Genomic DNA, 20,990 nt, shown 5'->3' with positions numbered 1-20,990 from the left:
CTGCACCTTCTGGCCCTGCCCGCGCTACGCCGCGGCTACCGCCGCCTCGCTGCTCCCGCCGCCCCTGCTCTGCCGCCGCCGGAAGCCGCTGAGGCCGGGCGGGAGCGCGCAAGGGACGCTGGGATTCTGGCGGACCGCGGGGGGCCGCTCTAGCAGGCCGGGAGGACCGCGTCTCTATGGTCGCAGGCAGGTGGTCTCCCAGACACCATAAAGACACATGTAGCCAGTGTCCAAGACCACATACAAACCGTCTGTGCTACGAATGCTGCCCTGGATGCCACACAGCTGGCGGATCTTGTTGGCCAGAGCTTTGTGGCTACCTCCACATACAGATTTAGTTTGGGATCCTCTCCTCAGATCGCTTCAGGGTAGGTACCTGACAGCTTTGGCCAATGTTCTCGGGTACGTAACCTGAAGGGGTCTGCGGACCGAATCCACAAGCCCCTCTCTCTCTGGAAGAGGCCCAAAAATTTCACCAAGTATGCCTGGGAGGAGGAATGGGTAGCTACTGGGCATGCACGTCCTTCCCAATTTGGCCAGACTTCAGGTAGATACCCCATCTGGGTATGGTCTTTCCAGAACTTCCGCGTGTAACACAGAATTTTTCATGAGTACAATGTGGTGGAGGCAAAGGTAGCTACCGCGCATGTAGCAACCTCCAAATTAGCCAAAATTCTCTGTTACGCTTCCTAGAGGGATCCGAGTTTAGTATCCACAAAGAAAAAAATCTCTCTTGGAGGAAGGCAAATCTTTTTTTCTAGAAGCATGCCGAGGTGCGAAGGCAAGGGTAGCTACCAGGCATACACTTCCCTCTAAACTTGTCCAAACTTGTGGTGTCCGTACCCTGAAGGGCTTTGCAGCTGATACCCAGAGCTAAATGTTTCTCAGGCAGAATGCCAAACATTTGCAGAAGCTTCCCTGGAGGAGGCAATGGTAGCTAGCAGGCATGCAGCTACCTCCAAAGTAGGGCCAAAATTGGGAGGGTCTTAACGTGGAGGGGTGTTCAGCTGGTAGTGACAAGCAGTTCTGTATTTGGAGCTAGCCCAGAAGTTTTGCAAAACAAGATCAGCGAAGGGAAGTGAAGGTACCCAGGCAGCTACCTCCCTCAAAAACTGGCCAAAGCTGTCAGGTACCTACCCTGAAGCGATCTGAGTATGCATGGTTTACCTCCAAATGCATGGTTTACCAAAACTTAGCAGTGAACAAGAACTACAGTTTCAGCTTCATTTGAAAAAAATCAAAATTATCAGCAATATACTGGGGTGAGGAAGGTGGGGAAGAGTTATTTTTTAATCCATGATTTTACAAAGGCTTCTGCTGAACTCTATGCTTTGCAATTCATACGGAACAAATTATGTTCCAATACAAATTTGTGTAGCAAAACCAGGAATTTAGTACACAAATTGAGTTGGTATTTAATAAAATAAAATACTGTGACCTATAATATCTTTTTGGTTATTTGAATAAATTTGTTCTGCATTCTCTAAATCTTTTCTGATGTTGTATTTACTATATTACATCATTTTTAAAAAAGTAATAATGATTTTCAAAGCTGAGTTTATGTCAGTAGAGTAAAAACTACTTTTGGCAGGCTGTGCAAGGTAAATCTTAGTACAAATAATGTAACAAGGAAGAATACACACCAGCTAAATAATTGATGGTATGATTGTGAAACCTCTCGTGTTCCACAGGAGTAATCCTATAGTTTTAGAATGCTCTCTAGTAGAAGTAATAGAATTCAAGTAATCCTAAACTTTGTAATCTTGCCCTGAAGGATCATGTTTTCAGTATTACTTACTAGAAGCATGTACCGTGGGAAGATATTTGCGAAGTCTATGACAAGGTAACAGCTGAAGCTAAAAGGTCAACAAATTCCTCAGTTTAGTATGGATGATGCCTGCATTTGCAGACAGTGTAATTGTCTAGGAGTTTACAAAGGTTATGCAACTGTTCACTTTCAGGCTTGAAGGCTTGTATTTTTCTGAGCAGTTCCACATAAAAAAAAAATAAAAAAAATAAAAATATCTTGCAGATTAATAGAGTCAGCTTTTGAGATGCGGAGGATTTTAAGTCCTGATTTTTATTGCAATGTATTTTTCATCTTTGCTTCTTATGGTAATCATTTTTTGCACTAACATCACCACAGAGATCACCGTGTAGGAAAAACTTTGTTCCTGAAAGTCTGTTATGCATTTACTTATTAATAAAAAAACATAGAGATCTTGAATGACCGTGTTCACAGTAATAAAAGTTCAGTTTGTAGCAGTGTGAAGTTCTGCAGTAAAATTATTTTACTGTGTGACTTTCTTGATGGAAATAATGAAACACTTTTTAAGTACGTTGTAAAATTTTTCATCGAGGTAATGGTTGGCCCTGATTTTTTGCACTGAGTTTCATTGCTAACCTATTCCCTCAGTGATGTTCAGTGGAGCTAGGTGAATGTTTCATTGCAAGTAATTAAAGTCAGCTGATATTGTCATCCCACCAATCTCATAATTCTGAGAGACACTGTTAGTGTTCTTGTCTGTATTTGCAACTTATGTCGTGTCTGTTCTTTAATTGTCTGAAAGCAGTTTTATTTCTAATCCCCACAGTGTAGAATTAACCCTTATCCAGACAGAATTTATTGTAAGAAGAAAGAAAGTCCTGAATTCTTTCTGAAGCTTTGATAATTTTAGTTGTCTGATGACTAGTTTGTTCTCTGTTCAGTAGAAGATAAATGTTATCTGAGTGCATACATATAAGACTTAAAATCCATACTGGATCTGAAGTGTTTTCTGATTACAAATTTGACATACACTTTAAAAAATATGTTTCAGTAATTTTCAGAAATTTTCATAAATTTACAAAATCTTCTGACCATTTCTGACTGCACTTTCATTAACTGTTACAAGTAATGAGGATGAGTTCTTGCTAACACAGCTTAGCTTAAATATAATTGATATGCAGTATGTTCTGTACAATCCATCCAATTGACATTGACAGATTAACCTGAAAAACACAGTACTTGGAAGCATAATTTTATGCAAAGTGACAATTTATTTAAATGTAATTACACAAATATTATTTGTATTGTTTGTACAGAGATTTAAAATTAAAATTATAAAATTGTGACTGCAAGTTAAAAGAAACTTGCTGAAAGAACTGGTTCCATTAAAGATCCATGCCACAATACTTTCTGGTCTTTATGTTCTCTTGGTTTGTTCATTAATTGCTCAGAATCTCATGGCAGAAATTTGCTCCATTCCACATCCAAGTGCTTAGTTCTGATCCCCACTGTACACAATATGAGCTTCTGCATAACATAGCATCTGTTTGCAGTTTGTTGTGCCAAAGCCTCTTAAAAATGCATATTTAAGAGTATCAATACCTGATGACCTCACTGGAACTTAAAAATGTGTATTACATCATGTAATTGATCTATGATGTAAGAAAGATAAACCACCTTAGTGTAAGTTGTCTTATCTTAAGAGAAAAGAAAACCAGACATTGTGCATAAACAAATAAAAATAAATATCTGTCTGTGCAAAGGTTACGATCACATTAAAATGTGCCACAGTGATTCTGTATGACAGGAGAATGTGAAAGAATCAGGAGATAAGAGAAGCAGTCAAAAGAATCTCATGTAAATATGTAAATATTTAAGAACATTTCATGGTCCATAAAATGTCAAAAATGGTCTATGAGATGACCACAAACATCCAGGTCTTCACCTTTCATGCCAGTTCATTTATATTTCTAAAGAGAATCACCAGATTTAAAAAAAAAAAAAAAAAGTGGAAATAAAAGAAGTATTGGACTGTCAACCCTCAAGCTATTTTTTGTTGGTTAGATATGAAAACAGTTGTGTTTTTTTTTAAATATTTTTTTGCCTTAAAAGCTACTTATTCCTCCATTTGGAAAACATTGATGTATGTTTTTTGGAATATCATTAGATGAAAATTACGAAAACAGAATTGAATCCAGAAGATAATTATGCTATCTAACTTGATTATGGCTGAGACCTGTGCTTGTTTTTGTCTCATTTCTGAAGTTTACAAGAAAATCACAGTACCTGAAGGATTTGCAGAAACACTTCCCGAAAGGTTGACTGCATTGGAAAGGCCAACAGAGGTTGTTTTACATGTTTTAGATACACAATTTATTTTTAATTATTCCTTTTTTTTTTTTTTTTTCCTCTATAGGGATGCCCTCTGATTCTTTATTAGTTTATTTGCTTTTATTGCTACTCATTCATTTCACATCTGGAGAAACAGAAGTGAAATTCAGTGGACAAACAGAATTTGTAGTTAATGAAACAAGTACAACCGTTATACGCCTTGTAATCGAGAGAACAGGGAAGCCTGCTAACGTCACAGCGATTGTGTCGGTAAGAAACCATGCCAGTTGTATCGTCACTGAATATTAATGTATTTTTGAAGCTTTGAATGTTGCTTATGCTTGTACCAAGACAACAAAAAGGAATGTGGTACTTCACTGGGACAGTGCTTCAATTTGAGGGAAGGAATTGTCCCGCTCTGCGCTGCACTGGTGCAGCCTCACCATGAGCACTGTGTACAGTTTTGGGTGATACAAAATACAAAGGACATGAACTATTAGAGAGCATTCAAAGGAGGGCAACAAAGATGGTGAAGGGTCTCGAGGGCAAGACGTACGAGGAGCGGCTGAGGTCCCTGGTTTTGTTGAGCCCAGAGCAGAGCAGGCCGAGGGCAGGCCTCATGGCGGCCTGCAGCTCCCTCACGAGGGGAGCGGAGGGGCAGGCGCTGAGCTCTGCTCTCTGGGGACAGCGACAGGACCCGAGGGAACGGCATGGGGCTGGGACAGGGGAGGGTCAGGCTGGGTGTTAGGGAAAGGTTCTGCACCCAGAGGTGGTCGGGCACTGGGACAGGCTCCCCAGGGACGTGGTCACGGCACTGAGCCTGATGAAGTTCAACGTGTGTAGACAATGCTCTCAGACACATGGTGTAGTTTTTGGGTGGTCCTATGTGAAGCCAGGAGTTGGACTTGGTGATCCTCGTGGCCCCCTTCCAACTCAGGATATTCCGTGATTCTACGGTTTGGATAAGCCAAACCCATTTTCTGTAACTGAGCAAATTCCTTTTGTCAGTGTCAGTGGTGTCAAGAAAACGGTTTAAACATTTCCTGAAGGAGCCAGCTCAAGCTGCTCAGGAAAAAGTTTGATATCAATGCTAGCTGTGCATTCATAATGAAAATGCATCTACGTAATGACTTCTCCTTTTCAAGATTACTCTAGAACCTGCAGTTTAGGACCTCCTCCCATGGAGCCAGGCTGAGGCAGTTGGGGTTGTTCAGCCTGGAGAGAAGGCCCCGGGGAGACCTCACAGCGGCCTGCCAGTGCCTAAAGGGGGCTGCAGGAAAGCTGGCGAGGGACTCTGTGTCAGGGCGTGTAGGGACAGGACGAGGGGGAATGGCTTTAAACTGAAAGAGGGCAGGTTTAGGTTAAATGTTAGGAGGAAATCCTTCCCTCAGAGGGCGGTGAGGCCCAGGCCCAGGCTGCCCAGAGGAGCTGCGGCTGCCCCATCCCTGGCAGTGCCCAAGGCCAGGCTGGATGGGGCTGGGGGCAGCCTGGGCTGCTGGGACGGGTCCCTGCCCATGGCAGGGGAGTTGGTTTTAAGGTCCCTTCCAACCCAAACTATTCTGTTATTCCATGATTTTACGATTTTAATAGCTACTCCAGTTTTTGAGTCAGTTCTTTGAGAAGTCAGAGTTACTATTTTTACATCATTGATTTTATCTTTTAGCTGTTAATAACCATGATTTCAATTGTACTCCATTTAAATGATTAAACCCTTTAGAGTGTGTTAAACTATATGTGCATGGAGTAAGATGCTATTGGGTGTGAGTAAGGACAACACAGCAGTGTAGCAGAGATGTGCTGCTTATGATTCTTTTCAGTGGGTAGGCAAAATAAACTGTGTATCTACACTGTGATACAGTTTATTCTCCTGTATCTGAATATGAAAAATACATACCTTAAAAATCACAATGAATAGAAATTGATCTGTAGGGATTTCAGAGTTTATTAATGTCTAAGGAGGAAACCTTGAGAAAATGTGATTTTAGTTTGAAAGTAGTGTTATATGTTGCCATAACAAACAGAGTAACTTAGTTTCTGTATTAGACCTGATCTCTTTTAGAAAAATAAAAGTAAAAATCCATTTTCATAAAAGTCTTTTGGTAGGTCTAGTGTTGGCTCAGATACTTTAAAAATACAGTTACCAAAATGTCCAGTGAGAGGTTACAGACACAAAAATATCGACTATAATTTGTTTTCTCTTCACTGAAATTCTAATTTCATTATTCTCAAAAAAAGAATAGCTTTTTTCACAGTGGTCTGTTCAAACTATCAGTGCCTATAAGGGTGGTAGTTTAAGGTGTAGCAGCCATGGGGATGTTTTTGAAATGACTTACTGAATGCATTGGAGAATTTGAGAGTTCATCAGGTCACAGTCAAGAAAATCTTGCAAAAACAGGTAAGATGAAGAGGACTATGCCATTTAGTCTCAGCTTCAAACTGTAAAATTAGCCTACAGATTTTGCCAATCTTGACACCACTGGCTCTGTACTCTGTCCTATAAGCACCTTACTTAATATTTGATTTGGTGCAATTTTCTTTTGTTGAATGATGTGAAAGCAGAGCTTTACATTTTAAAATTCAGCTTGCCCAGCTTTGGCAATCTAAACATTAATTTAGGTTAAACTCCTAAGCTCCTTCTAGTTCCTAGAGTGAGAGAGGAAAGCAGAAGACAGTTGCATCTTAACGTAAGTTTAATTCAGGTGAGTTAATACATGGTGTGCAGCTCTGTGCTCAGAACAATCTTTTAATTAAAAACTGGTCCTATGGTACATTAAGCAAAAGACAACCAGTTTTAAGGAAGGACATCATAAGTGGTTCTGAATAAAGTGTTGTTATTTCTGGTTACTTAGCATGGATACAAGGGGCTATTATTTGTACTTTCTGTCTAGAAATAAATTGTATAACGGCAGGGTAAACAGTGGGAGGAATCATGTGCATAGAAAAGTGCATGAAATCCATATAATTAGTCCAGAATAATATTAAAGAAGATTGTAGGGGAAGAAGAAAATGTCATTCACTTGTGTATTTATTGTAGCTTTATGGAGAAGATACAGGAGACTTTTTTGACACATATGCAGCTGCATTTATACCTGATACAGAAACAAACCGAACAGTGTATATATCTGTCTGTGATGACGATCTTCCGGAGGCTGATGAGACATTCACATTTTACTTGACATTACCAGTAAGTCTAAGTTTTTCAATTTATCCGTTTGCCCAGAAAATGCTATGTAATCTGACAGAAATGAATGGTATTCTGTAGAACTCTGTGCAGTCATGCTTGTGGGTCTGAGTCTTAATAGGTAAGAACTAAAATTTGGAGACTAGCCAGGATGGTTCTTATTGCTCCTTTTAAGAAAGTTTTGTTGTTCCTGTGGGTGTCTATGTGACATTGCTGTGCAGTATAGACATAGTCTGAAACTTCAGCAAACGCTGCATTCAGTTGTTGGTATTTGAAGGTGTTGTGCTGGAGTGCCAAGGAATTAGACTGTGAAGGGTCAGCCTTTCCTGTTTTCCTACACACTGCACCTACAAGAAAGGGTGGAAGTAGCAAAAAAAGCAGGATGATTTCCAGTCCTGCAGAGGGTAAACAAGACTTCCCTTTGAACAACCAAACATTTTTAAAAAACATATTGATAAATCTGTGCATATGGTTCTATCTCACGTGAGTCATTCTATGAGGAGCCTGCATTCCTTTTTTTTTTTTTTCTTTCTTTTTTTTTTTTTTAAGGTAGCAGTTCATGACTAAGCTTGAAATCAGTTCTGTAAAGAAAAATTTTATGCTTTTAATACATTTTGGGAAATGTTGGCAGTGAATGTAGAAGTCTATATTTTTCCTTCTTCTTTTGACATGTAAATGTAGTAGCTCATTTTTACAACACTGTAAATAATAAGTTTCCTTTAGTTGATAACTCACTTCACATAATAGCTTCAAAGTTTCAGTTTTATACAAGTGTTAGGAAAAAAAAGAATAATTTTTGAGTTCTTGGCAGACCTACATGCTTCAAACCTAGTTCCCTATTCCTAGTAGATTGCCAAACTGTAAGTAATCATTCGAAAGGTTTGTTTCATTCACTTTGCTGTTGACCATATAGAATATACTTCCTAAATGAGGAAGAATTATTTTGGTGCATTCTGTTGCTTTAAATAATTTTTACTGTAATATTTAATAAAAAGATGTACAATTTTCAGAGAATAATATTTAAAACAGTAAAATCAAGATGCTTTTATTTTTGCCTATATTTACCATATTTAATATCTTATTTTTTGTTAATTTTAGAAACCGTCTGCAAAGATAAAGCTTGGCTCACCCAAGTCTGTCACTGTAACAGTCTTATCAAATGACAATGCCTTTGGAATAATTTCTTTTAACATGGTATGGCTTTTTATATGGTATATATGAAAATTTTATAAAGCATAAAGGTGAAATTTTCAAAGATGCTGGTTAGTTATTCAACTGAATCCCTCGAAAACTGATTCTGAGTTACATCTTTTAAACTGTCTCTAGAGGTAATTCATACATATGTATGTAATTCATGCATATATACAGCTTTAATACTACTGTATGCTTTTAGGTATTGAGAAATAGCCTGAGAGCCTCGCACTTGGATGGATATCAATGTTGCTCATCTTAAAGATAAAACTTACTTAAAGTTGTTCAGTATCACTGTCCCTCATCTATAAGTCAAGATCTAAATATAGTAGGGAAGAAACTGAGGAATAATACCCTAGGAAAGTTAAAGGTAAAAATGTGATTTGAAAATCTTGAGAATATATACATTTTACCATCAGTAGTGAGCCTTATTATACTTGACTGACAAGCTGAGGGAACATTGTCATAATATATGCATTTTATAACACCCTCTGGGATAAGATGCTGTTGTTACTCCAGCAGATGATATTTGCAATAATACAGAGGTTGTATTAGTAGAACGAGTAGCTATGCCTTATTGACAGCATTCTGACAATATAATTTTGTATAGGACTTTTCTGAAAAAACATAAGAACATAAGAAAATGTTAGAGCCACAGTACTAAGCCAAGCTGCTTCTGGGATTTGTGGATATCTTCAAAATCTGTTACCTACAATAGCCTAAAAAAGTGACCAGTGACCTAAATGATTGTCCTGAGTACATTTATAGCTAGCTATCTAATAAACGACTTCATGATGGTGAAAACCTATTTTTAATGGGTGTAGGAGCTCCTAAAAATACCAGTGATGATATGTCAGTGCTTTGTGTATGTTGACTATGTTCATTTACAGAAACAAACAAACAACAACAACAACAAAAACACACAAATTGCATTACGTGATACATTTTTATCTGAAATCTTTTAAGGTTTTCATTAGCTGAACTAATTGGTTGCTAGGAAATGTATGCCATCAGTGGACTGGTTTGCGGATTGGATTAACTTGTCTGTGGGAGTTTGATATTTCTATGGTAACAGTTTCTTCATTCTGCTGTGATATTTGATCTGTGTCTGATTGTCTGTTCCTTTTCTTCCTCATTAGTCTGCCTTAATCACAGTGAATGAGCCCAGGGGCAGAAATGAATTTGTGCCGCTCACTCTAATTAGAGAGAGGGGAACCTATGGGACGGTCGTCATAACTTTTGAGGTGAGTTTATCCAAAAGACTTCATACAGTAGTCTGTTGGATTAAACTGAGAGGCTGTAATCATAATTTATTGAAGTGTTTGCAAAAGGGGAAGAAGGACAAAATACCTACATCTACATTAGGTAGATCTGTTTCATAAAAGGGATTCATATTAACCGTCATATAGAAAATACTGTAATTATCTGACTGTTTAATTGACTGTTTAACGTTAAGAGGTACTAGAGAAAACCGAGTATATTCTGTCATTTAGAAAGGTACGTGAGGCAACATCAGTATGTATTACTGGAAAATAATGCATATTAAGTATGTAAGAAGTGTCTTATCTAAGTTTTTTTAATTTTTTTAAAAAATATTTATTTTACATACAAATATTCAAGTGAGTCTTTAATGATTATCCCAACTTTGAACTGTGAGTGCTCAGGATTTGGTGAATTTCTGTATCTATAATCATCTGTATCTTGATCTCTATCTTGAATCCCCTGCAAATGAAGCTTTTGAAATAATTAATCATGTTGAATACTTATCCTGTTATTTACATATGTGATTTGAATGTGATACAATTACTGACTTCATTGCTTTCTTTTTCTTATCTAGCTCAGACTCTATTATTTACTTTAAAATTATATATAAAATCTTTCATATAGATATTTCTGTACTAGTTGCCTGGTCCTATAGGGTAAGGCTTTAATCTAGACCTCAAAGCTTTAGTCTAGACCTGTCAAAACCAGAAAAGCTTTGCACTGGATTTTATTAATACTAAATATAGCATGAATAGTTAAAGTACTGAATATGATTCTCTGTGCAATTTTTTGCAAATATGTTTGTTTTAAGGTACAGTAAATCTTACTCTCTGGACAATTACTTAGGTCTGTCTCACATCATTATATATGTATGTTGAAAAATAATTTACAAAATGTTCTAAAACCAAAAAATCCCATATGACCTTTAAGAGGCTTTGTAGTATTTTGAGTTTGACTGTTAAATTTAGTATCTTTAATATCACAAGTTAAGATAGAAGGGACACAAAACCAGTAAGTACTATTACTTTGTCTTGGAATTTATTATGAAATACTATTGATTCAAACTGAATTTGCATGAATATCCTTTCTGTAATATGAAAGAGTCAGTTATGCATCAGAATATACTAAAGAGTCCCCATAGGCCTATATGGAAGTAGTTTTCTTCCTCTTATTCTGGAAATACGGGATTTCTTCAGAGTGGTTGTTCTGACTTACACTGTCTGCCAGAAAAGAGCAGATTTTCACAACTGAATGTTCATGTAAGTTGTAAGTTGGAGATGGCTGAACAGATAGTCATTTGTTATGCAAGTCACACTGCATATTGGTTATTGTACTTGCACTGGATTTGTATTCCTGCTTTATAGACTTCTCATCAGACAAATCAATTCTTTGCAGATAAAAGATGGTCCAAACCCAGCTGAAGAAGACCTAAGTCCAGCTAAGGGAAATATTACATTCACACCTGGGAGATCAAAGCTGATTTATAATTTAACAGTGCTTGATGATCAGGTAGGAACAAGCTGACTTCATCTTAGGCTTTGATACGTAGAAGGTTAACTGAAGTTCTGGAAAGACTTAGAGTAATAAGTTACAAAAAGGCTTGGCTTAAATAAGGTTAAAAGCAGTTCTATTTGATGAAGTGATGTTAAATTTTGGCTCTCTGGTCTATTATTTTTACTCTTTCCAAGCTCCCTCTTTAATTCTCATCAGTGAATAGTTTTAGTTTATGTGCATATCCTGGCTGAGCAGACATGTTATCTTTGTCACTAAAGAAAGAATATTACACATTGAAGATTCACAGGGAAAAGGCAGATTCAAAAATATTTTTTGTCGTTGTTTGTTTGTGGTTTTTTTTTTTCAAATATGTTTCAGGGTAGAAACATATTTGAAAAAATCCTAAAAATAGATGAGATTCCTGAAACAAACATGCAGTCTTGTGGAAAGCATGAATACTAGGTGATAATTAACATTTTTCTGTTTTCAGATTGGCCAATTGAAAAAAAAAAACAACACACACACAAAAAAACCAAACCAAAACAAAAAAAAAACACAACATAACTCATAGGTTGTGAGGCTTTCTTTTTATCTCAGAGTAAACAAAACATTCTTCTAATTTGCAACTTGTGATTTTCCTTTTTTCTTACCTGCACTTTTCTTTTGTGTTTTTCTTTTCCTTTATAATAAGCTTAAGAGGGAAAACTGAGACATCAAAATAAGTATATATGATACAAAACAACTTAGTAAGAAATTCATAAGAAAACAATAATGGTGAAAGGTGTGTGTCTCAGAAGTGAGCACAGAACTGTAAAGCAGCTTGTTTCCTTTTTACTCTTAGTTATAAAAAATGTCCTTCCACATTTCTACTGATACTCTAGTGTTAAGAGGCTGTGCCAACCTGGGGTGCTGAAGTGTAGAAACATCTCTTTCCAATTCAATGTAATATTTCAGTGACTTACACACAGAAATAAATTATTAGGGTCTTTTCTCTTGGGAGGATGTGATTTTATTTATTTTTATTCTGAGAAATGCTCTCAAACTTCTGTTTCTAAAAGTTTGATCTGTATTTGGTGTGTCTAGTCAACGTCTTTCCACTCTTTGAAAGTCTTTCACAAGTGTATGTGAAAGATGAATTTTGCACAAAAACCTTTATTGATGATGATGATGATAGAGTTCACAAGAATCCAGTAACACTACTGTCAGAACTTAATTTGAGCTTTTAGGATCTGAGTTAGGGAAACCAATGAAACAAGTATTTTTCTGAATTGTGCAGCCTTACAGAAGGTAGGGGACTGCAGTTCTGATTTCCACAGCTCTGCATTTATAGTACTTTTCCTGTGCAGGTTTCCTTTTTAAGTATAATTGCAACTTTAAGAGAAAATTAAAGAGGCAAGGCAGCACTGGAAATCATTTATACTATTATATTCGAAGTTTGACTCATGTATTTATTGGTCAATCATGATGTAATTGAAAGCTCCACAATGCCTTATTTATGTAGGATACTAAGATTTTATCTGCAACTAAAATGGCATGTACGTTCTGACTGTCAAATGCGTATTTTTGTACTGCAAGACAGTATATGAACTAGTGAACTAAAACAAGCGTAAGTTAACATCAATTTTAATAAGATAAAATAGGAAATAGTAGTGTAGGAGAGAGGTGACAGAGAGCTTGCAAATCTCACGCTGGAAAAAAAAACAAACAACCTGCATCAGTCAATAATATTATGCAAGTTTAAGTGCCACAAGTCAAACAAGGGACAAAATTGGCCTCAGCTACAAAGACAGCGGCGTGCATACCCTTTGTGCCCTGAAACAGGATCTAAGGGTGGCCAATTAACAAATGTGTAAAAAGAGAAGAAATATTGGACCACAAGGAATTCTGAACTTTTTTTGCTCAGTAAACAGAACTACATGGAAAGGATTCATCAGCCCTATAACAAAGCAATGCCATTAGTAACACATAAGCAATTTTGTTGTGGAATTTATCTCAGAAGCAAATAATACTGTTTTTTCTGAGAGTCCACAACAAGAATGAGATGTGAGGATCTTATGTAATATTTAAATATTTCCTTCTAATCTCTCTGTATTAATAAAATAATGATATTTTCCAGTTAAACAGACTTAGCCTATCAAGACTGGGGAATAAAATGTAATAATATAAAGTAAAAAATATTAAATTCTGCAATTCAAGGCTTATAAACCCTTCTTTTTTGTCTGCTGCATCAGTTATTAGAGACTAAAGAGCTAAAACTAAAGTGCAGTTCTAAACAAACCACATGTAGAAATGCCAAAGTCTAATTAATAGATAAGCATCAGCAAGCACATTCTCAGAGCTGTGACTGAAGCTGTGCTGGGAATGTGAGTCTGTCTGAAAGTAGGAACTGTTCTTTTTCCCGTTGAATAGGAACAAAAGGGCCAAGGTAGGTTGTGTTCATATGTTGTTCCTCTGTTCTTTCAGGCATGCATAGATGTAAAATGGTGTTAACATCAGCAAATAAAGATGTCAGACTAAATAACTGTCAGGAACACTTGTGTCCAAGCAGAGCAACTTCCACAAGTTGAGTTTGGATCTCCTCACACTCTCTAGTTGGAAAGATAGAGCTTCATCTGATTCTTGCCTAGTTTTTGTTTGCCCTTTTTTTTTTTTTGTCTTTTCCCACTTTTTCATATTTCCATAGCATAGAAGTATGTCTTAGAAAATGGAAACATTCAATTTTGAGAAGGGATTTTCAAAGTTGCAAGCGAGTTTCTTTTTGCCTGTTTATTTTAATGTGAAAAGGGTTGTAATGTTTATATTATTTCCCTTTATTGCTAAATATACATAACATATTTCTAAGTAAGTGTTCTGCATGTATTTGAAATGGGACTTACACCCTGTTGCTACTATTATTTTTCCAGATACCTGAAAATGATGAATTGTTTGTTGTTCATCTCAGGAGTGTGGAGGGAGGGGCTGAAATCAACACCACAAGGAATTCTGTTCAGATTAATATTAAGAAAAATGACAGCCCTGTGCGATTTGCTCAGAGCACTTACATGGTGCCTGAGGAAGTCGAAATGCTCACAATTCAAGTGATTCGTGGTAAGGATGACAGTGGAAAATTAATTGGACCTGATGAATGTGAAGTCTCCGTCAGTTACACCATCATAACTGGGAATTCAACAGCACACGCGCAGCTCAATTTAGACTTCCTAGATCTTCAGCCAAATACAACTATTGTCTTCACACCTCTAGTTCATGAAGTATATATGAAATTCAAGATCCTTGATGATGCCATACCAGAAATTGCTGAGACCTTCCAAATTATGCTCCTTAAGGACACGTTACAGGGAGATGCTGTTTTGGTTAATCCATCTGTTGTTCACGTCACCATCCAACCAAATGATAAACCCTATGGAGTGCTTTCAATCAACAGTATCCTGTTTACTCAAACTGTTATCATTGATGAAGACCAAATTTCAAGGTACTACAGATCTTCAAACAGTATCTCGTCATGTTAAGGGATTTGTTTGGCACTGTAAAGCATCCTTAGGATTTCACTGACAGTAATTATAAAATCAGTAGTGAAAAATTAATATAGAAATCACCTACTGTGTAATTATTATAAACGATATAGAATTTTCAAGGGAGAAAATGTCTAATTATGCAGAAGTATTTTAATATTTATGAACTATATATGAGAACTGTAAATATTTAATGACATTATCAAAATACTGAAAAACCCTTAATCTAAAAGATGGATCAGTGAAGTTGTGATGCGGCCACACACCCATTCATACAAGTGGAAAATATATTTCAGGCTTCCTTTCCCAGTAAATCTTTGTCTATACTGTATTTAAAGTCAGTCTCTGGTTAAAAAATGGTGGTGAGTGTCTTCTGTGAAGTACTGAATACCCATAGACTTCCAAAAAAGTTAAATACATGTAATTTTACAGATAAATTAAAAACAAATCTCCACACAAATCTTTACAAGCAGAACTAATATCTATACAATATTGCCAGTTTTAGTAAAAATGTCCACTGCTAGCTAGTGATGGTGGTTCATCCCCAGAGAAAGAGGTAATGTATCAACCTATGATTTTATGAACAATTTCTAGTATGTAGAGCCCAGCACTTCAATATTCACTTTTTTTTTTTTTCTTTCTTATACACAGATACAGGAAACGTGACATTTCCATAATCACAAATATTGATAAATTATATTTCAGTGCATAGGCAAATAGTTGAGTCACTTTATTTTAAATAAAATCATTATTTAAACACTCATGCCTGACAATTGTATTTTGATATAGTCCATAAAACAGTGTAGAAATTTAGTTGAGAAAAAGTTTTCTGAAATTTAACATCTTTCCTGAGAAAAAATATAAACATGCCAACTTTCCTCTTCTCAGTATCTTTCTTACTGTAAACAAAATAAATTTTAACTAATGTCTTTAGATATATTACTCATGTCTTTATGTATATTATCTCATGAATAAGCAACCTGAGAAAAGTCTACTTCTGTGGTATGATTTCACAAATTTTAAGTCCTGACTCAAATGTCAGTAGCAGCAGTTAATATCGATTCCACTGAAGTCAGTATAAATCTTCCAGGGAACAGATAGCTAAGTAAACCGATATTAATTATAATTGCATGTTACAGATTTTTATTTTCATTCAAAACCACAGGTTTGAAGGGATCACGATCGTAAGAAATGGTGGAACACATGGAAATGTTTCTGTGACCTGGGTCATAACTCGAAATAGCAGTGATCTGTCACCTGTGACTGCAGACCTTGTTCCAGAGACCGGGGAGATACATTTTGATCAAGGACAGATGCTGGTCACACTTTCACTGACCATTATTGATGATAACATACCAGAAGAAGCAGAGCCCTATCTTCTGAAGCTCTTAGCTCATACAATACAGGGAGGCGCAGAAGTCAGCGAACCATCTGAGGTAAGTTTGATTTCAGAACTTGTTTTGAGGAGGTGATAGATAATAATTAGGGAGTAGGATTAGGATTAGGATCCACCAGTTTTGGTGGATTGGCTAAATTGAAGTAGTTGTGCTTGAGTTTAAGTGAAGCAAGCTGATGTATTCTCAGTATAAAGAGCCACATCCAAAGTCTTTGGCTTAACATATTTTATAAGGCCAGACCTATTTAATGCAGTAGCATTTAGCTTAGAATATTCCCATCATAAATATCATTGCATAACTGCTATCTTGATTGGTTGCTTGCTAAGAGAAGGTTGAGCATTTATTTTCACTTGCTTATTTGCTGTAGGTACTGGAATGTTTTACACAGAGTAACAGCTTCAAGAGGATGGCTTAGTGATTAAGACTAACCTCTGAACTTTTAAATAAGGGGTAATTAGCATTACTGACAATTCTGTGACTCAGGTCCCTACTTTGCTTTTTGAACATATGATTGGAATGAATTTGGTGAATTAAATGATTTTTTCACAGTCTGAAATATATTCAAATTATTCACTTTGGCTGCTGAACCAAAAATCAGTTATTCAAAGCTCATTCTGACATAGATGAGGCATAGCAGGAAAGTTGCTGCTATCAGTGGTGTGCTGCTTGTGCACAAGCAACACTTTGGGGCTGTCAATCTGATTTCTTTCTTGAGTGCCAATTCACTAACGATAAAAATGTATGATGACAGTCAGGACATACTTTCATGAAAACGTGAAAACTGTGGTGTATATTAATTGTAGCATTGAGTAAGTGATGCTGTTTTCTGTTTTGCAGCTTTTGTTTTACATTCAGGACAGCGATGATGTTTATGGCGTAATAAAGTTTTATCCTTTGGAGAATCAGAAGATTGAAAGTAATCCAACAGGACGCTTTTTATCCTTGAGTTTTGTAAGGGAGAAAGGAACAGTTGGAAATGTGCAGTTAGTTTATACTGCACTGTATATTCCAGCTGGAGCTCTGGATCCTGAGAGAGCAAAAGATGGCATTCTAAATATGTCTAGAAACAGCATCCTCCTGTTTCCAGAAGGAAAAACACATCATACTTTGAGTATACCAATAAGAAAAGATGCATTTCTTCAAAATGGTGCTCATTTCCTCATACAGGTATCTCAGCTGTTTTTTTTTTGTTTTTGTTTTTTAGCTTATTTAATATGAGGAATATGATTCAATAATTGATCCTTCCCCTTGACTGTAATTTAAATGACCATTCCTGTAAAAAAAAAAAAAGTGCTTAGCTCTGAAGCAAAGATTTTCTTATTTAAAAAGACATCTTTCATAACTATGCTATAAAGTTTTCTATCCCTAATCATTAGTAATTAAACAAATTTTAAAACTAAAGAGGATTCAGGTACTAATCATGGAATTTATCAAAATGAGATCAGCGTTGTCTGTTGCTTGCCCCTTGAAGCATGTTTCTGCTTGGCCTCTGACTTGGAACGTGAAAAAAATAAGGTTCTTAAAATTAAATTACTGAAGCAGGAAAAATTTCAGAAATGACATGCAAGTAAATGTATCTTGGGCTTGATACAGGTCCTTCTCCAGCAGGTCATCCCCCAGCCTGTACTGATACTTGCGGTTGTTCCTTCCCAAATGCAGGACTCTACACTTGCTCTTGTTAAACCTCATCTGGTTTCTTCCTGCCCAACTCTCCAGCCTGACCAGGTCCCTTCCAACCCCTACAATTCTGTGATACTGTGATCTTTGCTCTTCCAGCTGAACTATTCTAAATTAAAAAGGGTCAAATATACATTATATATTATATGTATATTATATTGCATTTATATATAAATTTGTTAGGAGAACTTACTTTTTTTTTTCCCTGTATAGTTTTCTTCACTTTTTTCTTTCCTTTTTTTTTTCTATCTCAATTTGTAAAAGATAACTTTTATCATCGTTGAAGGTGTTGATGTTATATCCATGAATTTCAAATTTGCCAGGTTTTATATTTTCCTTATAGTCTACCAAAGACGTTGTAATCACTTCTAAGACCTTTGAAAGATTTCCTCCCTCCACATCCTTCTCCCTACATTCTCTTACAGGAGGAATAATGAGAACAAAAAGTTTTGCCAGAATTATATTGTTTATCTAATATGCAATTTTATTTATTTATTTATTTATGGCATTCACAGTTAGATTAGGAATTGCCTTCTGAAATACTAGAACACGTTAGTATGTTTTATGATTGCAAGAGGTTTGAGAGATCCACAAAATTCTTAAATGTCTAATTCCATGTATTCAATGGTTTTTTTTTTTGTCCTTTGACTGTAGTCAAGACACACATCTGATAAATATTTCAGAATGTTCAGTCATTCCAAGCACTTTGCCTGGATTTTCAAACTGTAGATTCCAATCTGTTTTTTTTTTTTCTGTACTTTCTCCATGAACTATAAATAAAATCTTTGTTTGAAGAAATTAAATCAGAGGAGCTTTCCAGCTCAAATAATTAATTTAGAAACTCATAGAGAAGGAAAACACCACTATTTATCACTGTGACAATCCTTCTGCATCGTGAATAAATGATAATCTCAGTGAACATGTTTAGAATGAGTTGTACTTAGGCAAAATAAAGAATTGACTCAGGAATCAGCAGAGAAGCAAATGAAACTGTAGGATGAATAAAGGTACAGGAGATAATGTTAATGTGAGATATATTCCTTAGTGACACCTTCAATTAAATAACGTGCTGTAATCAGAGATGCGGTTTTTGGTATAGCTAGGAAGATTAACTCTGAAAATTAAGCTCATAAACTAATTGTTATTGTTCAAATAACTATATATTTTTTTCTCTTTGTACTGGTTTCCTTTAAAAGGTACTAAAGGAAACATTGCAGAAAGAGTAAAATCTCTGTTCTTTATTGATTATTACTTTATTCCAAAGGTACCATACAGGATCCAAATACAGCATACACTTTAAATAGAGCAAATTGTTTTGGCTGTGTAGTATTTCAGAAAGTTTACTGAGCTAATAACCGCACAGTGGTGCACTTTCATCCTGTTAATTGCAGAATCGGGGCCTATGCTAGGAGAAAGCTCAGAAAAGAGGAGAAACAAACAGTGCCATCATCTGTTCTTCAGACTTTTGATAACAAGTTGGAATGGTTGAGAATCAGTTACTAAATACAGTATTTGTAAAACATTTCCATCTATCATCAGATAAATGTTCATGCATATTTCTGGGTGTTACTCAAGCAGTTGTGGAACAAAATATGATACAGCCCACATATTTATAGAGTTTGGTTTCAAGAACTGTAAGACTTTAAAAATCATCTTTTGAAATGGTGAACCATGATTACTATATGAATTTAAGAAAGGCCACTATTTTATCCCCAAAAAATAAAGCTTTACTCTATGATAACACCTGATAACTCCAAGAAAAAATGTCAGTGGGAGTTTATGCCCCAGTGAAATGTTCACAGAAATATATGCAAATCTGTTATGGAAACATTTATTGTAATGATGCATGTAGACAGAATCACATGGAATAAATAATATTTAAAGGAAATAATTAAACAGGCAAGTTCTGCTTTCCTTGGTGTGTCACTACTGGTGCTGGGCTTAGCGAGTGATGCTTCCCTTTTAAAGAAAAGGATGAAAAAAAATCTATTTCCTCTTAGTATCTATAATCTATCAGAAATGCAGTGACAAGTAAAATACAGTTTTGAAATACTGTACTGAATTTAAATTCTTAATGTGGCTCTGGTAGTTCTTAGATAGAGAATTCCTTAAAATTTTGTGGAGAGGAAAGAAAAGTGGATTATTATTTGGCTGTTTGATCAAGGGCTGTAAATTATTATGACTTCAGTGATTTCCCTAGATTTTTATCAATGCAAGACACAAAAAATGATGTTAGACAATTGCCTATGCTGCTCATCAATGACTGTTGTTAATAGCTCTAGTAATGTATCAGCTGATCTGGAACAGAGTCTCTCTCTCTGGCTTGATCTGTGTTTAATTACATACACTAACATGATTTGTCTGGGAGGTGTACCATTCTGCTGACAGCTCAACAATATCCACTTAATTTCTTTGACATGTCTACTTACAAATTTTTATAACAGCAGTGCTATCAGTAGGAAGAATTTGCTCTGGAGATGTATACTTCCTTTATATGAAAATTACTCTGAAATGTCAGAACTGTTCTGACTTGGTGCTGAGGCTTCTTATTTCTCACTTTTCTTTTACTTTTTCCTACAGCTGGAAGGAGTTGAACTGGTGAATAGAATTCCTCTAGTCCCATCTGTGAGTCCTAGATTAGGCGAAATTCGAAATATTTCTTTGAGGATTACTCCAGATATTGCAAATGGAGAAATAGGCTTTATTAGCAATCTACCGATTATTCTTTCTGAACCAGAAGATTCCCCTGCTACGCTGGTAAGTAAGCCTTTTTATATTGTCTTTTGCTATGGAAAACTTATTTGGAGAAGGTGGAGTTTGCTGTATTCAGTGTAGCATTTGACAATTAATGTGAGGAAAAGCCTTCCTGTAAGTTCTGTCTTATCCTAAATATTCTCTTCTTTAAAAAAAAAAATAATGCTCTGAAATAATCTGTTACTGATTTCCAGAGAACTGAGATTGGTCTTTGCTTTCTGTGTAAGTATCTAAAACCAGTTAGCCCTTGATGCTCACACAGAGCAAAAGATACTGCAGTTAGTCTCTCTCACCAATTGCGAGCATAGTCATGTAAAGTAGGACTGAGACAAATCCTGAATAAGATAGATCATTTCCCATTCTCAAATTAGAACTGGCCAAACTTTTGTTTTTATTATTATTTATTCAAATAGTAATTTGCAAGG

At 36.0% G+C, this 20,990-nt stretch overlaps 1 protein-coding gene across 1 annotated transcript; it reads left to right on the top strand.

Annotated features, from left to right (window-relative positions):
- Positions 1 to 6: 6 nt before the first annotated feature.
- LOC310891532 (adhesion G-protein coupled receptor V1-like) lies at positions 7 to 18,411 on the top strand. The gene is made up of 9 exons (XM_083853801.1): positions 7 to 1,129; positions 4,185 to 4,369; positions 7,134 to 7,283; positions 8,379 to 8,474; positions 9,611 to 9,715; positions 11,130 to 11,243; positions 14,132 to 14,697; positions 15,903 to 16,173; positions 16,972 to 18,411. The coding sequence occupies exons 2-9, from the start codon at positions 4,187 to 4,189 to the stop codon at positions 17,350 to 17,352; spliced, it is 1,866 nt and encodes a 621-aa protein (XP_083709927.1). The 5' UTR covers positions 7 to 1,129; positions 4,185 to 4,186; the 3' UTR covers positions 17,353 to 18,411.
- Positions 18,412 to 20,990: the final 2,579 nt, after the last annotated feature.

Source organism: Anser anser (assembly GCF_964211835.1).
Source record: "Anser anser genome assembly, contig: HAP1_SCAFFOLD_159, whole genome shotgun sequence".
Classification (NCBI taxonomy): Eukaryota; Metazoa; Chordata; class Aves; order Anseriformes; family Anatidae; genus Anser; species Anser anser.
This window is presented reverse-complemented; position numbering and strand designations above follow the sequence as displayed.

What these genes read in the sequence shown, in the direction of transcription:
- LOC310891532 (XM_083853801.1), top strand. Translation starts at nt 4,187, where the DNA reads ATGCCCTCTGATTCTTTATTAGTTTATTTGCTTTTATTGCTACTCATT. An exon ending in GAATAATTTCTTTTAACATG is followed by an intron (nt 8,475 to 9,610) that starts GTATGGCTTTTT and finishes CTTCCTCATTAG; the next exon opens with TCTGCCTTAATCACAGTGAA. An exon ending in CGGTCGTCATAACTTTTGAG is followed by an intron (nt 9,716 to 11,129) that starts GTGAGTTTATCC and finishes AATTCTTTGCAG; the next exon opens with ATAAAAGATGGTCCAAACCC.